This window comes from Eptatretus burgeri, chromosome 1, assembly GCF_056783735.1.
Source record: "Eptatretus burgeri isolate ZD-2024b chromosome 1, Ebu_testis_v1, whole genome shotgun sequence".
In the NCBI taxonomy this organism is placed as follows: Eukaryota; Metazoa; Chordata; class Myxini; order Myxiniformes; family Myxinidae; genus Eptatretus; species Eptatretus burgeri.
Window position 1 is genome coordinate 91682944 of NC_140961.1, and position 20578 is coordinate 91703521.

General features: G+C 42.6%; 1 protein-coding gene and 1 long non-coding RNA gene across 2 annotated transcripts in view; both read right to left on the reverse strand.

The window, feature by feature from the left end:
• The window catches only part of LOC147034945 (uncharacterized), a 116716-nt gene extending 113032 nt beyond the window's left edge, over positions 1–3684 (reverse strand). Inside the window, exon 1 of the long non-coding RNA XR_015060838.1 lies at positions 3364–3684. This is a non-coding gene — a long non-coding RNA (uncharacterized LOC147034945). The remainder of the gene's footprint in view (positions 1–3363) is intronic.
• The window catches only part of LOC147034943 (extracellular calcium-sensing receptor-like), a gene marked incomplete at its 5' end in the record, with an annotated part of 379428 nt that extends 361003 nt beyond the window's left edge, over positions 1–18425 (reverse strand). The window contains 3 exons of the mRNA XM_085891559.1: positions 15716–15760; positions 15935–15996; positions 18266–18425. Of these exons, the coding sequence (XP_085747685.1) occupies positions 15716–15760; positions 15935–15996; positions 18266–18425 (267 nt within the window). The remainder of the gene's footprint in view (positions 1–15715; positions 15761–15934; positions 15997–18265) is intronic.
• Positions 18426–20578: the final 2153 nt, after the last annotated feature.

The following is a 20578-nucleotide window of genomic DNA, read 5'->3' on the forward strand; positions in this document are numbered from 1 at the left end:
GACTTAGGCGAGTGACCTCACCGTGAAGGACACATTCTACGTAACGCTCGATTCTGCGGTTGATCAGTGCCCCAGACGAGATACACTTCTAGTCTTGGGGGATTTCAATGCATCGACTGGAACTGATAGGGATGGTTATGAGACATGTGTTGGTCCCCACGGGTCTGAAACTATGAACCAGAATAGCACTAAGTTCCTTGATTTTGCAAGAAGTCATGGACTTAGGCTGGCTGGTTCATGGTTTCAGCTCCCACAAGCTCATCGCTGGACTTGGTATTCCAACGCTGGCAGTGTGGCAAAGGAGATCTACCATGTCCTCCTTGACGGTCACTGGAGGATGATCCAGAACTGCAGGGTCTACCGGAGTGCTCAGTTCCTCAATACTGACCACCGGCTTGTTGTAGCAACTCTAAAGCTGCACCTTAAATCCTGGAGAATGGTACCATCACAGCCTAGGCTGGATGTTGGCAATCTCAAGGATGAGAGAGTAGCTGACGAGTTTGCAAACAGGCTGAGTGGACATTTGGGGTGTCTGGGTGCTTTGGGGGATCCTGAAGAGTTGTGGAGTGCCTTCAAGACCACCGTCCTTAATGCTGCCGGTGGATGTCTTGGAACTCACTGTAGGGCAAAGAAGAATTTTGTCTCTCAAGGGACACTTGATACCATTGACCAGAGTCACAGGGCCAGGCTGAATGGCAGAGCTGAGCTGTTCAGGGAGCTGAGGCGTAAAACTGTACGTGCACTAAGGGTGGACAAGGAGGCCTATGTGCGAGGAATCTGTGAGGGGGTTGAGCATCACCTGTGGACAGGTGATTCTTGTCCCGCTTACAGGGGAACTCGGGCATTGCGTTCATCCAAGCCCATCCCTCGGAGCACTGCAGTTAGAGCAGAGAGTTGTCGGCTCTTGACAGAGGAGTCTGAAGTGAAGGCCCGCTGGGCCGGTTACTTTGAGCGGTTGTACCTGGCTGATCCCCCAGGTGTCGAGTTGGACGTCAAGGGTGTTACAGTCCCTGTTGCAGACCCTCCAATCAACTGTGGTCCACCTTCGCTTGTGGAAACATGGGCTGCGGTGCACCGGTTGGAACTGGGTAAAGCTCCAGGGATCTGTGGCATCCATGCTGAACTTCTCAAGGCTGGTGGAAATGCTGCACTCATGTCGTTGCATGCAGTTTTGTGCTCTGCCTGGAACACAGCCATCATCCCAACTGATTGCAAGAGGGGCCTTGTTGTCCCTCTCTGGAAAGGGAAGGGTGATCGCCAAGACTGCAACAACTACCGAGGGGTGACGCTGCTGTCAGTGCCGGGCAAGGTCTTTGCTCGGATAATTCTTGATAGGGTTCGCCACCATCTGCTTGAGCACCAGCGTCCAGAGCAGTCAGGCTTTACACCAAAGAGGTCAATGATTTACCGTATCCTTGCTCTTCGTGTCCTCACCGAACACAGAAGAGAGTTTTGGCAGGGGCTGCTTGCAGCCTCTGTTGATCTCTGTAAAGCGTTCGATTCAGTGAATCAGCATGCCCTCTGGAGGATTCTTGGTCTTCGTGGGATGCCACCAAAACTGAGCGATCTGATGTCTGAACTCTACTCTGGTATTGAGTGTGCTGTGAAGTGTGGTGGTACCATCTCTGACTTATTTCCAGTTGTTACTGGAGTTCATCAGGGGTGTTTACTGGCCCCCACACTTTTCAGCACTTGTATGGACTGGATTTTAGGGAGGATGTCGGAAAGATCAAGCTGCGGTGCATTGTTTGGGAATGTCAAGATCTCGGACCTTGATTTCGCAGATGATGCAGTCATCTTTGCGGAGACTTTAGATATCTTTTTGGGGGCCCTCGAGGTGCTGAATGAGGAGTCGGAGCCACTAGGATTATGGGTTTCTTGGGTCAAAATTAAGATCCAGGCTTTCAATGACATCTTAGATGCTGCTGTCCTGTCTGTGTCTGTTTGTGGTGAGGATGTTGAGGTCGTGGAGAGATTCACTTACCTTGGCAGTGATATTCATGTCTCTGCTGGCTGTGAGTCAGAGGTCAATAGACGTCTGGTTCGGGCCTGGGGAGTCATGGATTCACTGGATCATGGGGTGTGGCGCTGCCGGTACCTGTGCGGGAGGACGAAAGTCTGAGTCTTGAGGTCCTCGGTGCTTCCAGTCTTGCTCTATGGATGCGAGACTTGGACTCTGACCAAGGATCTGAGACTGAGACTTAATTCCTTTGGTACCAGGTCTCTTCGGAGAATCCTTGGCTATCGCTGGTCAGATTTTCTGTCCAACGAGTGGTTGCTGAGAGAGACTCGGATGAGATTTGTTACCTGCATGGTTCGTGAGCATCAGTTGTGGCTGTATGGACATGTGGCTCGTTTTCCTGACGCTGATCCTGCTGACCAGATTCTCTCAGCGAGGGAGTCTCGTGAGTGGATGAGGCCAGTGGGCCAACCATGTGCCTCATGGTTGCAGCAGGTTGACCAGCATCTCAAGGAGATGGGGATGGGCCTGGCATCTGCCTGGGGGAAGGCCAGACGGAGGCCCCTGGAGTACCGGTGGAAAGTGTACGCAGCGACACGCTGTTCTGGCACATGCTCCCATACCTGACCTGACCTGCCTCAAACCTGGCTCCGCCACCGTTGTGCCTTCCTGCACCAAAAACTGCCCCACCTGTTCACCTTGCCACTGGCGTCTTTGCTCGACATTTGGTTGGCAATCGGGAGTGCCAGAATCAGCCTCCATGTTAACCATTGGGAGATCATGTGCATGGCTTGACTAGAATACATATGAGACAATTTCTCAAACTACAACCTCGGAGGGAGTGAGACATCACGCCAAAGCAAGTCGGACACCAATGGGCATATTGTGATCAGGACTCAGGAGTTGGAGCATGACCCTTGTTTCCTGTAGCCACACCTGCAGAAGGTGTGGCATCAATCCTTGACCTCTGCCAAACTCCACCTCTCCTGGGCTGCTTAAAAGCATGGAACATGATCAACATTCTGTGGCTAGGCTGGGTTTTCCATCCAGGCTGGTTTTCTTCTGCGGCATGCACTGGAATTGACTGATGGAGTGGAGACCACTGGATGTCAGATGGGGCAAGCGTGCTGTCTCTACAGGCTCACAAAGTGTTGGGAGGCCAAGCCGAACTCAGCGAGGGAAACCAGCTCTATTCTACTCACACGTTCTTTCTCCATTTTCTCTGATTCGTCTCCTTTAGAGACAATAAGAGCTATCAGAAGGGCAAGGAGCAGAGACCAACAGAACATAACTTGAAGAGCGAAACCACTGACATGCACCCTGTCCATTCTTCCTGGAGCACATCACACCTGCTCCTCTTCAATATGCACTGACACTCCTCAGTTCCCACTTCCCTCCCTTACCTTCTCTGCAATTGGGATCATCCTGGGCTCGCAAGTCTGTAACAGGTGAGAGAAGCCAATAATAAGTCTCAAGCTTTACATTCTTTCTTTCTTATCTACCTTCCTCAGAAATTCAACTGATTGGTGCCAATGATTGGAATGCAACTGATACATGCCAAAGATGTACAAGGGTTTATTTTTTCATTATAACAGGTTAAATCTGCACTGTGTCTCTTTCTATCTTGTAAATGCACACCACACAAATTCCCCCCATTTGTGTTTTGCCACACCCACACAAATAAATGAATGTCTGCTGTATGGATCACTGTGAATAAAACCTACTCTCTTGGTTGTGCCACGTGACTTTTCTGCCATGTTCCTCCCCTGCAAAAACCCATACACACGTCTTTCCAACCTGCTTGTAGTATCTTTTCTCTTGTAGTCTAACACCATCCACACAATGAGAAAGATGAGAAGTTCTACCCACATTAATTGCTCCATGATTAGCCAGTGAGTACCCATGGTTCTTGCTCGGCTGTGTTTTAATAAATAGATGGGTACACACTGAGGGTGTAAACCTAAAATAGTTGAGCCAACTCAACAGGCAGATAAATGCAATAATACGGTGTTACTCTGCCAGACTTGGCTGTTATAATTGACATTAGTGATTGCTTCACAACCTGCCAGACTGCAGAGTCATCCACTGCATGTCAGCCTGCAGGGCCGGGCATTTGGGAGGAGTCTGAATACTTCCCCTCATGGTAAACCCCGAACTCCGAGACCGTAACAATATAAAACAAAAATAATTTTGAAAGAACAGTGTTTAAAGTGACCTTGTTGGTTAACACAATCTTTGTACTTAATGGATGCACATTTTCACTTAGGTAAAATTCTGAAGAAAACACCAGCAAAAGCAATTTTTATATTATGGCAATACAAAGATATAATCCCATTTGGTGATCATTTCTTGAAACACAACATCACTGGTAAAACGTGGATGGGATTTATTGCTTCACCTCTTCTGAAAATATCAAAATATTCACTTATTTATCAAGGATCATTTGGCTTTGAGATGCGTACTGGTTTTTTACAAGGTTTGAATGCATTTTTGAAAAGCATTATGCCCAAAATCACAGCAATAAATACAGAATCTCTAAATCTGAGAATGTCTGCCCATGAAACACAAAATAAAATGATGAAGAACAAACGAAGTGGCAGTGTACATATAAACAAATTATTTCAAGAAAAACAAGATGGACTTACAAGACATGACTTAAAATATGGCATGCACTGCAAGATAAACACTTCTTCCATCAATTGTAAAAGCAATATTCCAGTTCAATTGAGTACAAATTTATATCTCTCTGTGGAACATCATCAAGAGGAAAATGTTTCTTTTGATTCTCAGAGATTTCTCAATCTCTACAATAAAAGCCACTCTTTAAATAGTGGTGTTAAATATCATCTAACAAAATCAAGGCAGGGTTTCACCATGAATGGTGAAACCATGGGGAGCTTACTGAAAAATTACCAACGATTGCAGAATATTAAACCTACCAAGATGTATCACAATGAACACTTATTCAAGCTCCATGAATATATCAATGAAATTATGCAAACATCCTTCAACTGCAAAATGAATGAACATTCGAAGATGGTGCAGCCATGCATGGCTTTGGATATTGTACATGAAGTGACAAAACAAGTCACAGACGTTTCAGAGAACAGGTTTGGTTACAATGTTTATTTGGCAGTTATTGCTGTTGCTCATGCACTGCATGAACTTTATTTTTGTTTGCCAGGCTATGGACCATTCAAAAATAATACTTGTGCCTCGAAGGATGATGTAATGTATTGGCAAGTAAGTTTGTTTTGATGTCACACCAGTCATCAATTCTTGTTTACTATAAAAGATGCTGTTGACATCCTCGATGTTAAATTGACTTCATGGAAAAACTAGCAGAGCCTATCCATCACTTGGCTGAGAGACTAATTAGTCAAACTGTTTGCCAAAAAATTTGGGGTGAGAAGGAGAAGGAAAAGATGAAAAATTTACCCATGCGTAGAGTGCTTTCACACCTCCCCCCACTCCCATACCCGTCTTCACATTCCACCCCGAGAGGCCATGGACACGTGCCTATGTTACCTCCCATACAAAGAACAAAGAGACAGATGGAGAAAAAAGAGAGAAAGAGAAAGAGAAAGAGAGAAAGAGAAAGAGAGAAAGAGAAAGAGAGAAAGAGAAAGAGAGAAAGAGAAAGAGAGAAAGAGAGAAAGACAAAGACAAAGAGAAAAAGACAAAGAGAAAAAGAGAAAGACAAAGACAAAGAGAAAGAGAGAAAGACAAAGACAGAAAGACAGAAAGACAGAAAGAGAGAAAGAGAGAAAGAGAGAAAGAGAAAGACAGAGACATAGACAGAGACAGAGACAGAGACAGAGACAGAGACAGAGAGAGAGAGAGAGAGAGAGAGAGAGAGAGAGAGAGAGAGAGAGAGAGAGAGAGAGAGAGAGAGAGAGAGAGAGAGAGAGAGTCTTTTGTATATTTTTATTATAAAAATAGAAAAGAAAGCCCCCAAATGGGAGTCACATTTTCATTTCAGAGAAAGAAAGAAAGAAAAATAGAAAACCAAGAAACAATTTCTGAAGAAAGGAAAGGATTAATTGGGTGGATTATCTACAAAACATTTCACAAAAGGATAAACATTCCTCTCGGACTTTGCAAATAACTTCCTTTATACACCATTTTTATTTGAACTGCGGTAGTCTTCCAGTTACTGAAAATAAAGCAAAATCCAATTTAACACGACTTATTAAAAGATTTTTGAACAAAAGCAAAGCATCTTCATCATTAACTCCAACACCATCGTTTCCATTTCCTTGACTTATATACTGCCATATTTGCCTGAGCAAGCAGGAAATTGGCAAACACAGCATTGGGGTTTTTGTGTGGGATATCCATCAATAAATGAACACACAACTGTTAAAAATCAAACCAAACCTCACAAAACAATTCCAAAGTAAAATAAATAAAGATGCCAACCATTGGCATTCAACATAGATGTGACAAAGGTTTTCAGACATCTTTCAAAAAGGACATTCATCTAAAAGCAGATTTGAAAAACAGTGCAGAAAGTGATTAGAAGGAAGGATCCAGTGTACTAGTCTCCATTGGAGCTCACTATGTCGTGGTGGTACAGGAGGGTGATAAATACTTTTCCAGTTCGGAAAGTAAGGGGGAGAACGAGGTAAGAGGTCTCCCCATCGAACCCTCCGCTGTGTTATTTGCCATTGTGAAAGAAATGTTACACAACCCAAATAAAGGTCTTTTTGTTTGGGAAAGCCATTGAAGCCTACGTTAAAAGGGGGACAAGGAAGAGAGCTGGCAAGACAAAAAACACAAAAGAGTTCGGGAAAGGTAGAGAGAGAAGGTATTAGATGTGTATTTTGTTCATTGCTTTGCTGGTCTTGCTCCCAAGTAGGTGCAAGCTGTGTGTATGTCCAAAGCACACTACATAATATGCGTGCCACAAATTGAGAGGATCGTATACCAACCAGGCTTGCTAATGCATCAGCTCCGATCCAGCTGCCATTTGGGCTGAGAAGATCTGCGACAGATTTAACGCCCTTGTCGGTAAAGCATTGAATAAAATACCTCTCAGCAGGTATATCATGGAAAAAGGAGTTGTGGAACAAAGGTTCATCCAGAAACCTGCTCCGTGTAAGAATGTGTAGCTCTTGTTATTATCAGAGCTTGCCATGCATTTAGCATGCTCTGATAGAAACCAGAGAGGGGAGATGTGTCCATTTTGGAAAGGTCTATCAGGAAAAGAGAGTGGTCATTGTCTAGCCTCCCAGCCTGTTGCAAAAGGTGATGAGCGACGTTGACCCATGGTAGAGAGGGTCGCGTGTATAGCATGTGAAGAGCAACTGAGAGTCGAAAGGCCATGAGCCGGCTCTTTCTGTCGACCAGGCCTTGGCCTCCATCGGTCAATGGCAAACTGAGGACACAAGATTGCAGCCAGTGTTTTCCATCCCAGAAAAATGACACGAATAACTTCTCGAGTTGTTGAAGCAACACTATGGGAGGATGCAGCACAAAGAACATGTGCCACAAGGTCGAGGCCACCAATGTGTTGATGACCAAGACTCTTCCACGATATGAAAGTTGTGTGATCAGACTTTTCCATTTTTTTAAGTTTACCCTCAACAAACTCGAGCAGACGAGCCAAATTCTTTGCTATTGTGGTATTATTACCGAAGAACACTCCAAGGTATTTCACACCATCATTGGCCCATGACAGTGGAGCAGGAAGTCTTGGCGCCAAGTAGCACAATGTACCGAGCCAAAGGGCGCTCGTTTAGTTCCAATTTACTTTGGCTGAAGACGCCTTTTCGAATAAGGATAAACAATAATGAACGACGTTAATGGTATTGTTATCTTGCACGAATACACACACGTCATCGCGTTTGCCAGTACCTTGATGGGCCGTTGAAGCTGGGACAAACTAAACCCTGTTAGTCGACAGCACAAATAAACCAGTAAGGGTTCGATGGAGAGAGCATAAAGCAACCCAGAAAGAGGGCAACCTTGTCTAATTCCACTGTTAACAGACAAAGGTGCAACAAGTTCATTGTTTATCTTAAGCACACTATAAATATTATTATATAGTATTTTGATATAAGAGATGAAGGTCAAACAAAGTCCAAACCGCTCAATTACTTCAAAAAGGTACCGATGGTCAACATGGTCAAAGGCTTTCTCCTGATCAAGGAGAAGAAGTCCTAAATCTTTAGGGTTTTCCTTGCACAGTTCAATGATGTCTCTCACAAGGGAGATGTTGTCATAGATGGAATGTTTTGGGACCCAGTAACATTGGTCTTCCTTCAACAACGAGGATAAATGAGGAGGAAGTCGCGATGCCAGGGCTTTTGAAAATATCTTGGAGTCCGTACATAACAGGGAGGTAGGATGCCAATTTTCAATACACAACATGTCTCCCATTTTTGGGATGAGGGTAAGAAGAGCTCGTTGGAAACTCCGAGGTAGCTCTCCAAGCTGGCAGCTTGCGTTCAAAGTGTTAATTAATTCTGGACCCAATAACTGCCAAAACTTCTTGAAAAATTTGGTTGTAAGTCCATACAAACCAGGTGCTTTCCCAATGGCAAGGCCATGCAGGGTAGTGCCAAGTTCATCCAAGGTAATGGGTCTTTCCATTTGGGAACGCCCATCTGCACACAACACTGGAAGGCCCATGGAGATAGAGGCGACACTGACAGGATTTATTTGTTCCCTTGAATATATTTTCAAAAGTATTCCTTCGCGAAATGTTTAAATTTCTGATTGTGTAAAGGTAATGGATGAATCTGCCAATCGCAGCTGAGAAATCTGCTTCCTGGGAAGACGTTTCTCCAAGGAAAATAAATACTTGGTTGGTACGTCTGCCTCACTCAGGTGTCGCACCCTAATCCGAACTAAGGCACCACGTGCATTCCTCTCAGTTATCTCCTTTAATAAGAACTGTTTCTCGGTTAAGTTTTTTTGTATGTTACTATTATTTTGTCCGATGACCCATTGGAGTTGTAAAATCTTAAACTGTAACAAACTGTAATAATTTTAAACTGTAATAATTTTTTTACTTCATGGTCAGCCCTTGTTGAAAAAAACTGATACTGTTGAGAGAAACCTTTAATTTGGGTTTTTACTAAATCCCACCATATCAGCGGGCTAATGGAACAGCTTCACTTCTGTTCTAGGAGCCGTCCAGAAGGATTCAAAGGCCTGAATGAAGTTGAGGTTTTATATTAAACAATTATTGAATTTCCAATGAGAGCTCCGTGGACATGGTTTAGAGAGTTGAGTAAAGACTCGAGCTAGGGAATGGTCAGACAAACCAGAAGGCATGATATCGGATTTATAAACTCCATGTAATAAATGAGAATTTACATAGATGTGATCAAGTCTCACAAGTGAGATGGGTTTGTTTAAACAACGACACCATGTAAGACTGATCAGAAGGGTGCTGCACACACCAAATATCATGGAGATTATATTTCGCAATGATGTTTGCAAAAAGTTTTGTGGGACATGGTTGCGGTTCCGGCCCCTTTCTGTCACATGAAGCATTTACAGTACAGTTAAAATCGCCACCAATAATTGACAAGTCTGTAAATCCAGTGTTTGCAGGAATTTTCTCAGTTCGGCAAAAAAGGAGATCGGCTCATCATTTTTGCTTGGAGCGTACACATTGAGAATTGTGAACTTGACCTGATTCATAGAGAAGGTGACAGAGGCAAGGTGTCCATCAATAATACTCATAAATTTAAGGCAGGATGGGTGGAAATGTTTCCCGAAGACAAACATGATGCCTGCCTTCGACGAGGAGTTGTTACTAAAGAAACATTCCTTGTCCATAAATAGTTTCCACTGAGCCTGAACAGATTGGACAGCATGGGTCTCTTGTAACAAAGCTATGTCAAGACCGTTGACCTCTACCAGCTGTTTAATTTGGATCTTGCGGAGCAGACTCCCACCACCATTAACATTTATCGTTCCAATCTTGAAACTGCCCTGAGGAAAATAATAGCTTCTAAGAATAAGATCAGAAGCGGGATAATTGATTAGGATCCCTTTTCGCCTTGGCGATCAATTTTTTTAAGCGGTGACAGTGTGTCTGGTGGAAACCGAATAAGTCAGGCTTACGTACGATAGCCTGAGCACACTCAAGGAAGGACAGTGTTTCTGGAAAGTATTCCGTCAGGTTTATATTGCATTTCCTGTATGTATTTTGTAAGAAGAGACTTATTTGTTCAGAGGAGGTAGGACTGGTCAGCTTCTCCACCGTTTCCACCTGACCGTTCCTATTTGCTTCCTCCAGGTCAGATTCATCAGAGTCAGTTTTACTTTCAGAGTCACACAAATTTGTACAGTCCTGCATATCGACACCATCATCAGCATTGATACACGGATCTGTACTGGTTACGACATCTATGTGCTCTTCCATTGTGGGAACATCTCTTGGTGAAGTAACGGAAATAATCGGGGGATTTGATGAAACAGAAACACCATCAGCAGATGCAGTGATATCACTTCCCTTGACCATACCAGTGTAATCATCCTCCAATGGCATGGAGGTATACAGTACTTTGGGGGGAGGGGGTCTCGTAAAACATCCATTTTAACATTTCCTGCGTTTCCAGATTCACCATATGATGGACTGGGAGCAGTAACAGGGTTAACATTTGCTTCGCTATTTCCTGCTGACAAGGATTCAGGGTTAACATTTACCAAGGTGACAGCAGGTTCATCACTAGTGGTCTGTGTATCACCATCAATGGACTTTCCAATAGGAGAGTTTTTAACGAGTGAAACAGTTTAATTTACTGCAATAACAGGTAAAGCGGTCTCTGTAAGGGAGACGTCGATGTCCTCACCGGCAAGTGGGCTGAACTTATTGGCCGGAGGTACCGGGTCCATTCCGGGTCCATTCAGGTCCATACCGGGTCCATTCCGGGTCCATTCCGGGTCCATTCCAGGTCCATTCTGGGTAAGCTTTGTAGAGTGACTTCAGTCACAACTGCAGGAACATTACCGACAGATTTCTCATTTGTAAATGCTCCTTTCTTCTGGGTTAAACCACCATCAGGTAAAGTCTTTTTCTTTCTTGATGAAACGATGGTGAAACCATCCCAAACATTCGTTTTGCTGTTTCGACGATCGGACTGAGGGGACTGGGGGTTATTACCGAGCACGGGATTCGCTTTCTTCACAGTCGAGGAAGAAGAAGAAGAGGACGTATTCTTGTTGACAAGGTTTGTTTCATCGTTTGACGAGGTCGCCTTTGGGAAAGATCGTTTCAAGTGTTCAAAATTACCACATTCGAAATATTTCAAGGTGTCAGTGGTTACGTTTACTTGGCAATGATGATTTTCAATTTTGAGTTTTAAAACAATGTTCAAGGTTCTTTCAGCGTTAGAGGGAGAAAGCACCACATAAGCTTGTCTCCAAAAAGACATCACATGCTTCGTCCGGTCGTCCTGGCTACGTAAAGGTAACATGGTGATTTGAGAAACAACAGTACCATAACGAGATAGTTCGTAGATCAGCGTCTGATTCTTCAGGAAAGGAGGAGCCTTCGAGACAATGACCTTCACGGCCGGTGTTTCGAGAGGGGAGACGTGCACGAAATGTCTGTCGTCTGTTGAAAATCCAGTCGATACGAATTTGTGAACCAGTTCTGTCTCAGAAACGGAGATAACCACACATTTGTTCTTTTGCGAGGCTGTACGAACTTTGTTAGTACCGACTATGTTTCCCGTAGCGATAACAACATCCTCGACGCTGATGTCATCGGGCAGAACGCAGACGACGCCATGTTTTGGTGTTAATACTTCAAATGCCGCATAACGGGAATACGAAGTCAAATTTAGGAAGGGGGAGGAGGAGTGATTGCTCTCGTGCAGTAATTAAATACGAGCCGAGACAGGTTTCCAAAGGAAATAAATACAGCTACAGTCAATAAAAAAACGATCAGTTGAAGGGCCGGGATGGGCCGCCAACTAAAAGCTATCCACATAGACGCTGTGGGCTCTTTCTCTCTCTATCTCTGGGAAAAAGTATGCGAAGAGAAAACAGGGGGATGGGGGGGAGGGGTAGAGATGAACAGAAGGGCAAACCCCGAAATAACAAGGACAGATGGGCAGGGTGTGGTGGCGTGACAACGGCGCGAGGCAAAGCCGAAGCATGAGGTCTGATGAAAGGGGAGGGTGGGGGCACAAATAACGATGTGTAGAAGGAAACAAAGGAAAAGAGGTGAAAAAACGATGCAAAAAGCGATAGAAAGGTGAAAAAACAGGGCAGATCACAGCTCACCAAGACCACACAGCTGTCATGAAATTCCCCTCGACTCACCAATAGCCAGCAGAGAGAGAGAGAGAAGAGAGAGAGACTCTCTTTTTTTTCCTTCCTTGATAATTAAATTTCAAGTTTCGCTGTGGCTATCAAGAAACTTAAAGGTGTGTGTACTTGATCACGCTTCATGGTAAACCCAAAGATAAAGGATTGTAACGAAAAAGAAACATTCATTTTGTGAGATATATACTTTAACCAGTAAAATAAAGGAGTCAATTTTGTACAGTTAATGAAAGCATGAAACAGGTCTTTGGTGCATTCACAACAAGAACGAATACTTCGATATCACGTGGCTGGGGGCAGTAAAAGGTTAAGAATGATGAAACAATTTTGCAGTTATAAAATTTAAATGTAGACACGGTGAATTAGCATGCATGATCGGAAGAGTTGTGACATTGGACAAATTTATATTTATAGCCCTCGGATCAAAGGGACGTACCCGGCCATAAGTGACAGAAGAGCCAATTATATAACAGCGCGATGTCGCCGCGCTGTAATGACCACTTCTGTCACCAAAAAAGAGGAAGAAATCACCCCCACAAGACATTTTAAAAACACTTCTGGTGAAAAACAATGAAGAACGAGAGTTACAATGCTGCGCATCAACAACTAACGGAACAGGAAGATTATCACTTCCTGCTCAGAAAATCAACTTCCGGCATCACACAGAAAACGATTCAGCACAAAAAACGTCGCTCTTCCGCATTAACCCTGCCCAAAATCCACCCGGCAATCTCCGCCCACATCACACCCAACAATAAGTGTGACAGAAGACACAGGACAGAGTAGCCAATTATATAACAGTGCGATGTCGCCGCGCTGTAAAAAGTACAAGTGGAATCAGTGGAGAAATGACGAATAAATTTCATAGACAGGACAATCCAGTCGATCATTTGCCATTGGAGATCACCCGTCCTTTTGCTTATCAACTTATCATACAAAGAAACCCATACAGGCTCAAAGGTGGGGGGGGGAGGGAGGCAGGCAAAATTCCTTTCCACAGCTTCACTCCATTAAATGGCAAAGCTTGAAGCAGTAAGCTAACACACAACCTATAAAAGTTTTTACTGTTACTATTGTGGAATAACTCTATCCCCATGATAATGAGGAGTAAGTAACTGGAATTAGACTCTACAATTAAACTGGGAAAGAACACTCATTGGGCAATGCTTCATTTTGCGTCCAATGTAAACCAAGTTGGGACCCCTTACGTATCACTTTGTTTAGAACCTTTTCTATCACCGTTTTTGACCATATTCCTGTTAAATCTGCCACATCTTGCTCAGGCTTCCATCGCCATCAAGATGCGTGCCGGAGGTGCAGCAATTTCGTAATACCCGATGCTATGAAGTGTTGAATAAAGTCTCGACTTCTGGGAATGTTGGAAAAGAGAGAGTTGTAAAATAGGGGCTCCTGAGCAAACATTTTTGTGACATACGTATCTTTTTGTTGGCTAACCAAAAGGCCCTGCCACACATTTAGCAGGCTCTGGTAGAATATAGGGAGAGTCGATGAGTTCACATGCTGGTGGAGAGACAAGAAAATCTCGAGACCATATCCGAGTTTTCCTGCTTTCTGCAAGATAGAACAGGCCAAAGGGCAGTTTGTCAGGTGCTCTGCATATAACGGCATACAATATTTGGCCATAGCCAGTGATGGCCTCCCCAGAAAAAAATCCAAGTTTGCCCTGAACTCTTCTCAGTAGTGCTTCTGGTTGCTGCAGACAGATAGCCTGATGCCACAAAAGTGATGAAACCATTTTATTGGCCATGAGAACACAGCCTCTATAAAAAAGGTGTGGCAAAATCACTTTCCATTGGTTTAATCTCTTTTAGATTTTCTCGACCATTCCATCCTAGTTTTTTAACATATCGTGTGACTCCTAAAAATATTGCAAGATATTTACCACCTTCCTTTTCCCATTCTAGTTTGTCTGGAAGCGGCCCTGGTGGCAATAATGCAGGTTAGGGTGACTTATTGTGAATCAAAGGTACCCATAAGGCTTTACTTTTCATCCAATTGCATCTCAAGGATGAGGCAAGGTAAAACTTATTCAAAGCCTTGACAAGGGTAGGAATGTCATGAATATCCTTAACAAGAACACAAACATCATCTGCAAAAGCGAAGAGTCACTGGAGGACTCCCAGGAAAAGAAGAAACACCAGAGATATTCCTCCTAAGTGTGATGAGTAAAGGTTCTAAAACTAAAGCATAAAGTAATCCTGAGACTGGGCAACCCTGCCTTTCCCCTCTCTGAACCTGTATGGTTGGACATAGCTCATTGCTAACCTTAATTAAACCATAAATGTTGGTGTACAACAAGGAAATGTAGGCTCGAAACCTCAAACATAGACCACATGCTTCAAAAACTTGCCACAAAAAATTGTGGTCAATGCTGTCGAATGCCTTCTCAAGGTCCAGAAAAAATAATTCCAAACTTATTTTGTACATGATTACCATCCAGCAGATCTATAATCAGAAAAAGATTGTCATACATAGATCAACCAGGGACACAGTAGCTCTAATCAGGCAAGACCAGATTGCCAATAACTTTCCTCAAACGGTTTGCCAAAACTTTTGAAAAAAGTTTGTCGTCAGTACAGAGTAATGACACCGGTCGCCGATTTCGAATCTGTCTGAGATCTCCAGTTTTCAGGAAGAGACACACCACTGCTCTCCTGCAACTTCGTGGCATTTAACAAGATTGCAATTATTCTTCTAGAATGTTCAGAAGCTCAGGACCTAAAGGGTTCCAAAATGCCATCAAGAATTCCACTGGAAAACCATTGATTCCTGGAGTCTTTCCTGAAAGCATTTACGCTAAGGCACCGCTCAACTCAAAAAGTGATATTGGTGCATTTCGCTCCACAAGTTGAGCCTCAGTGAGGGAGGGAAGATGAGAGGTTATATGCTTCAACATATTTTCACAAACATTTGGTTTTGTAAACAAATGAGAGTAGAACTCTCTAATACTGTTCTTTATACCACCTGGGTTAATAACAACATTCCCACCAGGGTCTCACAAAGGTAAAACCTGCCATAGTAGGTTATTTCCAGACTCTATTTGGAAGAAGGATTTATTGGGGGTCTCCAAACGTTTTATATTGTGTATCTTTAAATGAATGAGTAAACCTTCCACTTTCTCCTGAATCAGATCCCTGAATTGAGTTTTTCTTTCTACGAGAAGCTTATAGTGCTTCTCACTACTTTGCTTTGCCAATTTACTTTCCAGCTGCAGAATGTCGGATTCCGAAGAAGTCATTGTTACATGATCATCAGTTATAGTAATTGACTTGTACTGCTGCCAAAACACTTGAATCAGGGTTTTTGTATTAACCCAGCATAAAATATTAGAGGAAAAGAGTGGCATAGTTGCAAGTAATTTGGACTAGAAAACCTGAAAGGTCTCATTAAATAAACAATCTTCGAGGAGACCGGTGTTAAATTTTCAAAAAGCACTCTTACTTTGAAGCTGGGGAAACAAGAGGTCCATGGTTGCCATATGGTGATCTGAAAACATCGAAGGGGAGAGATTAGAAAAAAACTACAGCATTTCTATACTGTGAGTTAATGTACCACCGACCTGTCGAGTCTTGCTAGTGATACTTGACCATTGGTACACCGGCAACACGTGTACTGTGAAATGTTAGGGTGGTGTAATCGCCATACATCGAGCAGACCCACCCCAGAAAAGAAGTGACAAAGGTCAGCATGAGCTTCAGGAAGTGGTTCCAGAGAATTCCTGTCTATGACAGATTCAAACATAGAATTAATGTCTCCTCCCACGCATACACGCTGATCCCAATCCATAGATTTGTAGTGATCAGTCATGGAAGAGAAGAAAGCTTTCCACTCCTTACTTGCACTTGGTGGGTATACATTAAATATGGTAACTTCCAATTCCAGAGAAATGAATCGTCCTTTTATCACCTCTCGAAAGACACAAAATAGGTGCTAGTCCTGGTCTTAACAAAAAAACAATACCGACAGACACAGGGGACATATTGTTAAACAGGCACTGTCCTTTAAATATCTTACACCAGTAGTGTTCTACTTTCACATGTACAGTAATGCGAGTTTCTTGCAATCAAATCACATCGATATTTTTGCGTTGGAACAAGCTTTTCACCTGAATCTGGCAGATGGGATTTGCATCCCACCATTCATATTTAGTGTTCCAAGGATGAAAGCTTTCATTCCTTGGTTAATAATTAAACTTCATGTTGAGAACACTCAGACCTTGCTTTAGTAATGATTTTCCTGAACTTGTGGTATTGAGATTTTGAACTTTTTTGAGGTTAAATTCCTAAGAATTTATTAAAACAACTTTTGCAGCTTGGATAAAGGAGAATAAATCATGAAATTGTTCCTTTACCACAACATTTTGTTGTCCATATGTTTCACTGAGAAAGGAAAGAATAAGGTGGGGAGAAAAACTTGATTGACTTGCCTGAGATTGTGACAAGTCAGTTACCTCCACCTCCTCCTCCGATTCTGACAAATCAGAAAATGTCCCACCAGTGTCCTAGACATTACTCACATCTATCCCTGTTTTATCTACTGATAACTCTGAAGATTCTCCAGAATATTTGGTTTGGGGATCATCAGCACTCTGATGCCCACTGCCCTCAAATTGACCTGAGCCTACATTTTCACATACTTGTGGATGTTTATTTATTCCCTCATTTTGCTAAAACAGTGCAAATGTTTGAATCCACTGTTTGCTCAATCCCAGAAACATGTAATGGTGAGGCTTCGTTTTCACACTCAATATCAGTGTTAATCCTGCTGTCACAATCATTCCAAATAATATTTCCGTTTGTGGGATCATGTTGCATGCTGAAAAAATTGTCCTCCATGACACCAGTTTCTTTCATTAACGTTTGATACGGAATTTTCCAAAGGATGTCCAACACGACCTTCTTTACTATACCTTCTAGTTCAGAATCATCAGGTGCTCTTCACTTTACTGGGACCACTTTAGGTTCCACACTCATGTCTTCACTGAGGACAGGAACAGCAGCATTATCAACAATTGAACCAATGGGTTCCACCCCATTTGATTCACTCGGCACAGGAGGTATTTCCATCGTACAATCAGTGGAAGTGTGGCCGACTTCACTACACTTTACTCATGCAGCTTTGGGACAGAACCTTTTGCCATTGTCCCAAGACTCCACATTGAAAACACGTTAGGGTAGCTGAAGACGACACAACTGGTACTCGCAGTGATTCAGAGCAATTTTAAATGAGACATTCAGCTCGGTTTTGTCCCCTCGATCCGGAAGGATAAAAAAAACTTGACGTCTAAAGCTCATCATGTGTTTCACACGTTTACTACGGCACCCAAGGGGAATCATTGACATCCACAACACAATTGATCCATAATGAGATAAAACTGACATAATCTTATCATTTGAGATGAATGGTGGAGCATTTGAGATGATGATTTTCACTGCAGGTGTATCCATTGGAGAAGCTATGATAAAATGACCACTTTTTGTGGATATCCCAGTACTCACGACATGATGTACAGTCTCTCCTCTGAGACAAATATAACGATTTTCTGATTCATGCCGATGCAGCATGGATATTCCCCTCACCAATAACAGCTCCCACTGCGAGGATAATGCCCTTAATAGGAACTCCTCCAGATGGAATGCAGACGAATGTATGCTTTCGCATTCGAATTTCAAATGCCTCATAATGAGGGCATGCACTTGCCATGCCAGTGGTTTATCACCCCCATTTTTGCACTAACCCCGGAAAAAAAGGGGGAGGGAAGTCAAACTTAAAGAAGTCAAACAAAATTAAACAAGAAAATGGAGTGAAAGCGAAAAAAAGCTTTAAAAAACCTCGTCAATTCGGGTGGGCCACACCAAAATAGGCCTGCTCTCACTCTTTTTCTCTCTCTCAAAGTCAAAGGTGTAGAAAAGAAAGAACACAGGACGCAGGAGGACGGAAAAGCAAAGCGTGAAGGAGGCAGGAGGGGGAAAAAACACAGTGATGACTCACCACAACACGGAGCAGCTACACACGGCCGCAATGACACCACAACCGAAAAACGAGAGAGGAAGAAAGAGGGGACAGGGGAGAGGGGAGAGGAGGGAGAGGGGGAAGAGGGGGAAGAGGGGAGAGGGGTGGGGGGAGAGGGGAAAGAGGGGAGAGGGGAGAGAGGAGAGAGAGGTCAGAACCAAACGTACAAGTTTATTCAAACAACACCAGAACCAAATACACGGACCCAAGGCTACAGACCATCATCACCAAGCTCACTGACTCCTCCTTCTGAGAAACGGAAATAGGTGCATAATACGTCATGTGTAATACCAAGGAGTTTTGAAAATATCCAACAAAGAGAAGAGAGAAGAGTGAAAATATATATATATATATATATATATATATATATATATATATATATATATATATATATATATATATATATATATATATATATATATATATGTGCAGGTCATTGAAAAAGTCGTGGTGTTTCTGTTCAAAAAATTTATAAAGGCTGCTATCCAAAAATGGAACTCAAAGTACCACTCTACCGAGTTTGAAGCAATCAGAAAAGAGCATACTTGGCCTTTGGCAATTTCATTTGAGATTCTTTCGTTTATTTTTCCAACTTTTGCATATGAAACCATTTTGATTATTTATTCCTTTTTCTCAAAAAATATTTTTTCTGCACAACAATTACAATAATTTATTAAACAGTACAAAGGTAAAGAAGCAGTCTTATCCTATTGCATTACATTTACATTTGAAGTATTTCATAAATCATACGACTTCTAAGTCTGCTGTTGGCTTAAGCCTGCTGTTCGGGTGGCTGGCTTCAGATCTTAGGGTCTTGAGTTCAAGTCCTTTTTCATTGAATTAACACTGGTTGTGTTGAGTATGCCTGCTATCCTTCTGAGATTGGTGTAAATAAGTGCCAGCATGCTGGCAACAGTGGGGATTGCATCAGCAGCACAACTGTGCCCCCAGAAAAAATGATGCAGCCAAGCAGCCATAGGCTGTATATGAATAAATAAATCATACAAATTCTACAAAACCTTCGACATTACTTTATAATTTCATGATGTAGTTATCTAGTTCTATCAAGTCGTATCCATATTCTGGTGATATTCCTGAGCAGATGTCTTCAAACATCCCTATCCTGCTTCCAAATCTGCTTCCTGAAGCTCTAGCAGAGAAAGATTGGTTGCAGCCTTTACCCCATCCATCCAGCATAAACATGATCTGCCTCTTCCTCTTCCTCTTGTGCCCTCAACTATACCAGCATGGCTGATTTATTCAGACTTTTGTTTTCTGCACCAATGATGTGTCCAACGTGTAACAGTTTTCCTCTGGCGATACCCACTCTGTGGTGCATAACAACTGACTATGTTTCACTTTTCACCCCAGATTTCTCGCCTAACTTTAATGATTCTGTCACTATTATTATATCTTTTGCCAGCACCTTGTCTTTCATTTCTTCACACACACCAATCCAATGCCATTTCTTTTCCCATTTGTCTATGGTAATGAGGTTGATATTCACTATGAATTAAATGGCTTTGTTTCCCTTCCACTTTGTTTCCTGAAGACATAACTTGTATTCCTTGTCTCACCAATGGGTCCGATACTTCACTACTTCTTCCTGTCAAGCAACCAACATTTAGACTTGCTATTTTAAGTTTGGTTCATTTTCCCCTCTTCTTCAAACTTTCTCCTTTGGCCATCTTTGTCCACTGGATGGTAGCCCATACTAATTTCTCAAAAGGTTTGGATGGGGACCCTGTACATCGCTTGCAATTCCCATTAATATCAAGCATCATTTGGATTTGGCAGGTGGCTTTCCTTTACAGCCAGATGCCTTTCCTGCCGCGAACGCTCCCCATTTATCCTAGCTTTGGACCGGCAATGATACAGGCTACCTTGTCTGCACCAGTGGTTTGGTTCACTTACTTCCTCCAATTTGGATATCCCATCATTCACAGCTACTGAATGATTGTTTCCGATCACTAAACCAGTTTCCAATCCAGTTTGCCACTGTCCCAGCCACCTTGCATGCCCTTACCTTCCATGTCATTACCTTAGCTTGCAACCTTCTGTGTAGTACCTTATCAAATGCATTCTGAAGATATATATATATATATATATATATATATATATATATATATATATATATATATATATATATATATATATATATATATATATATATATATACATATTTATTACATCCCCTGAAAAAACGAATACCGGACATTCAAAAAAACAAAGTATTATGGCTAAGTTTTATCCATTTCATGTGTTACAGCTGCTTCTTTATCTCAGGAAAGT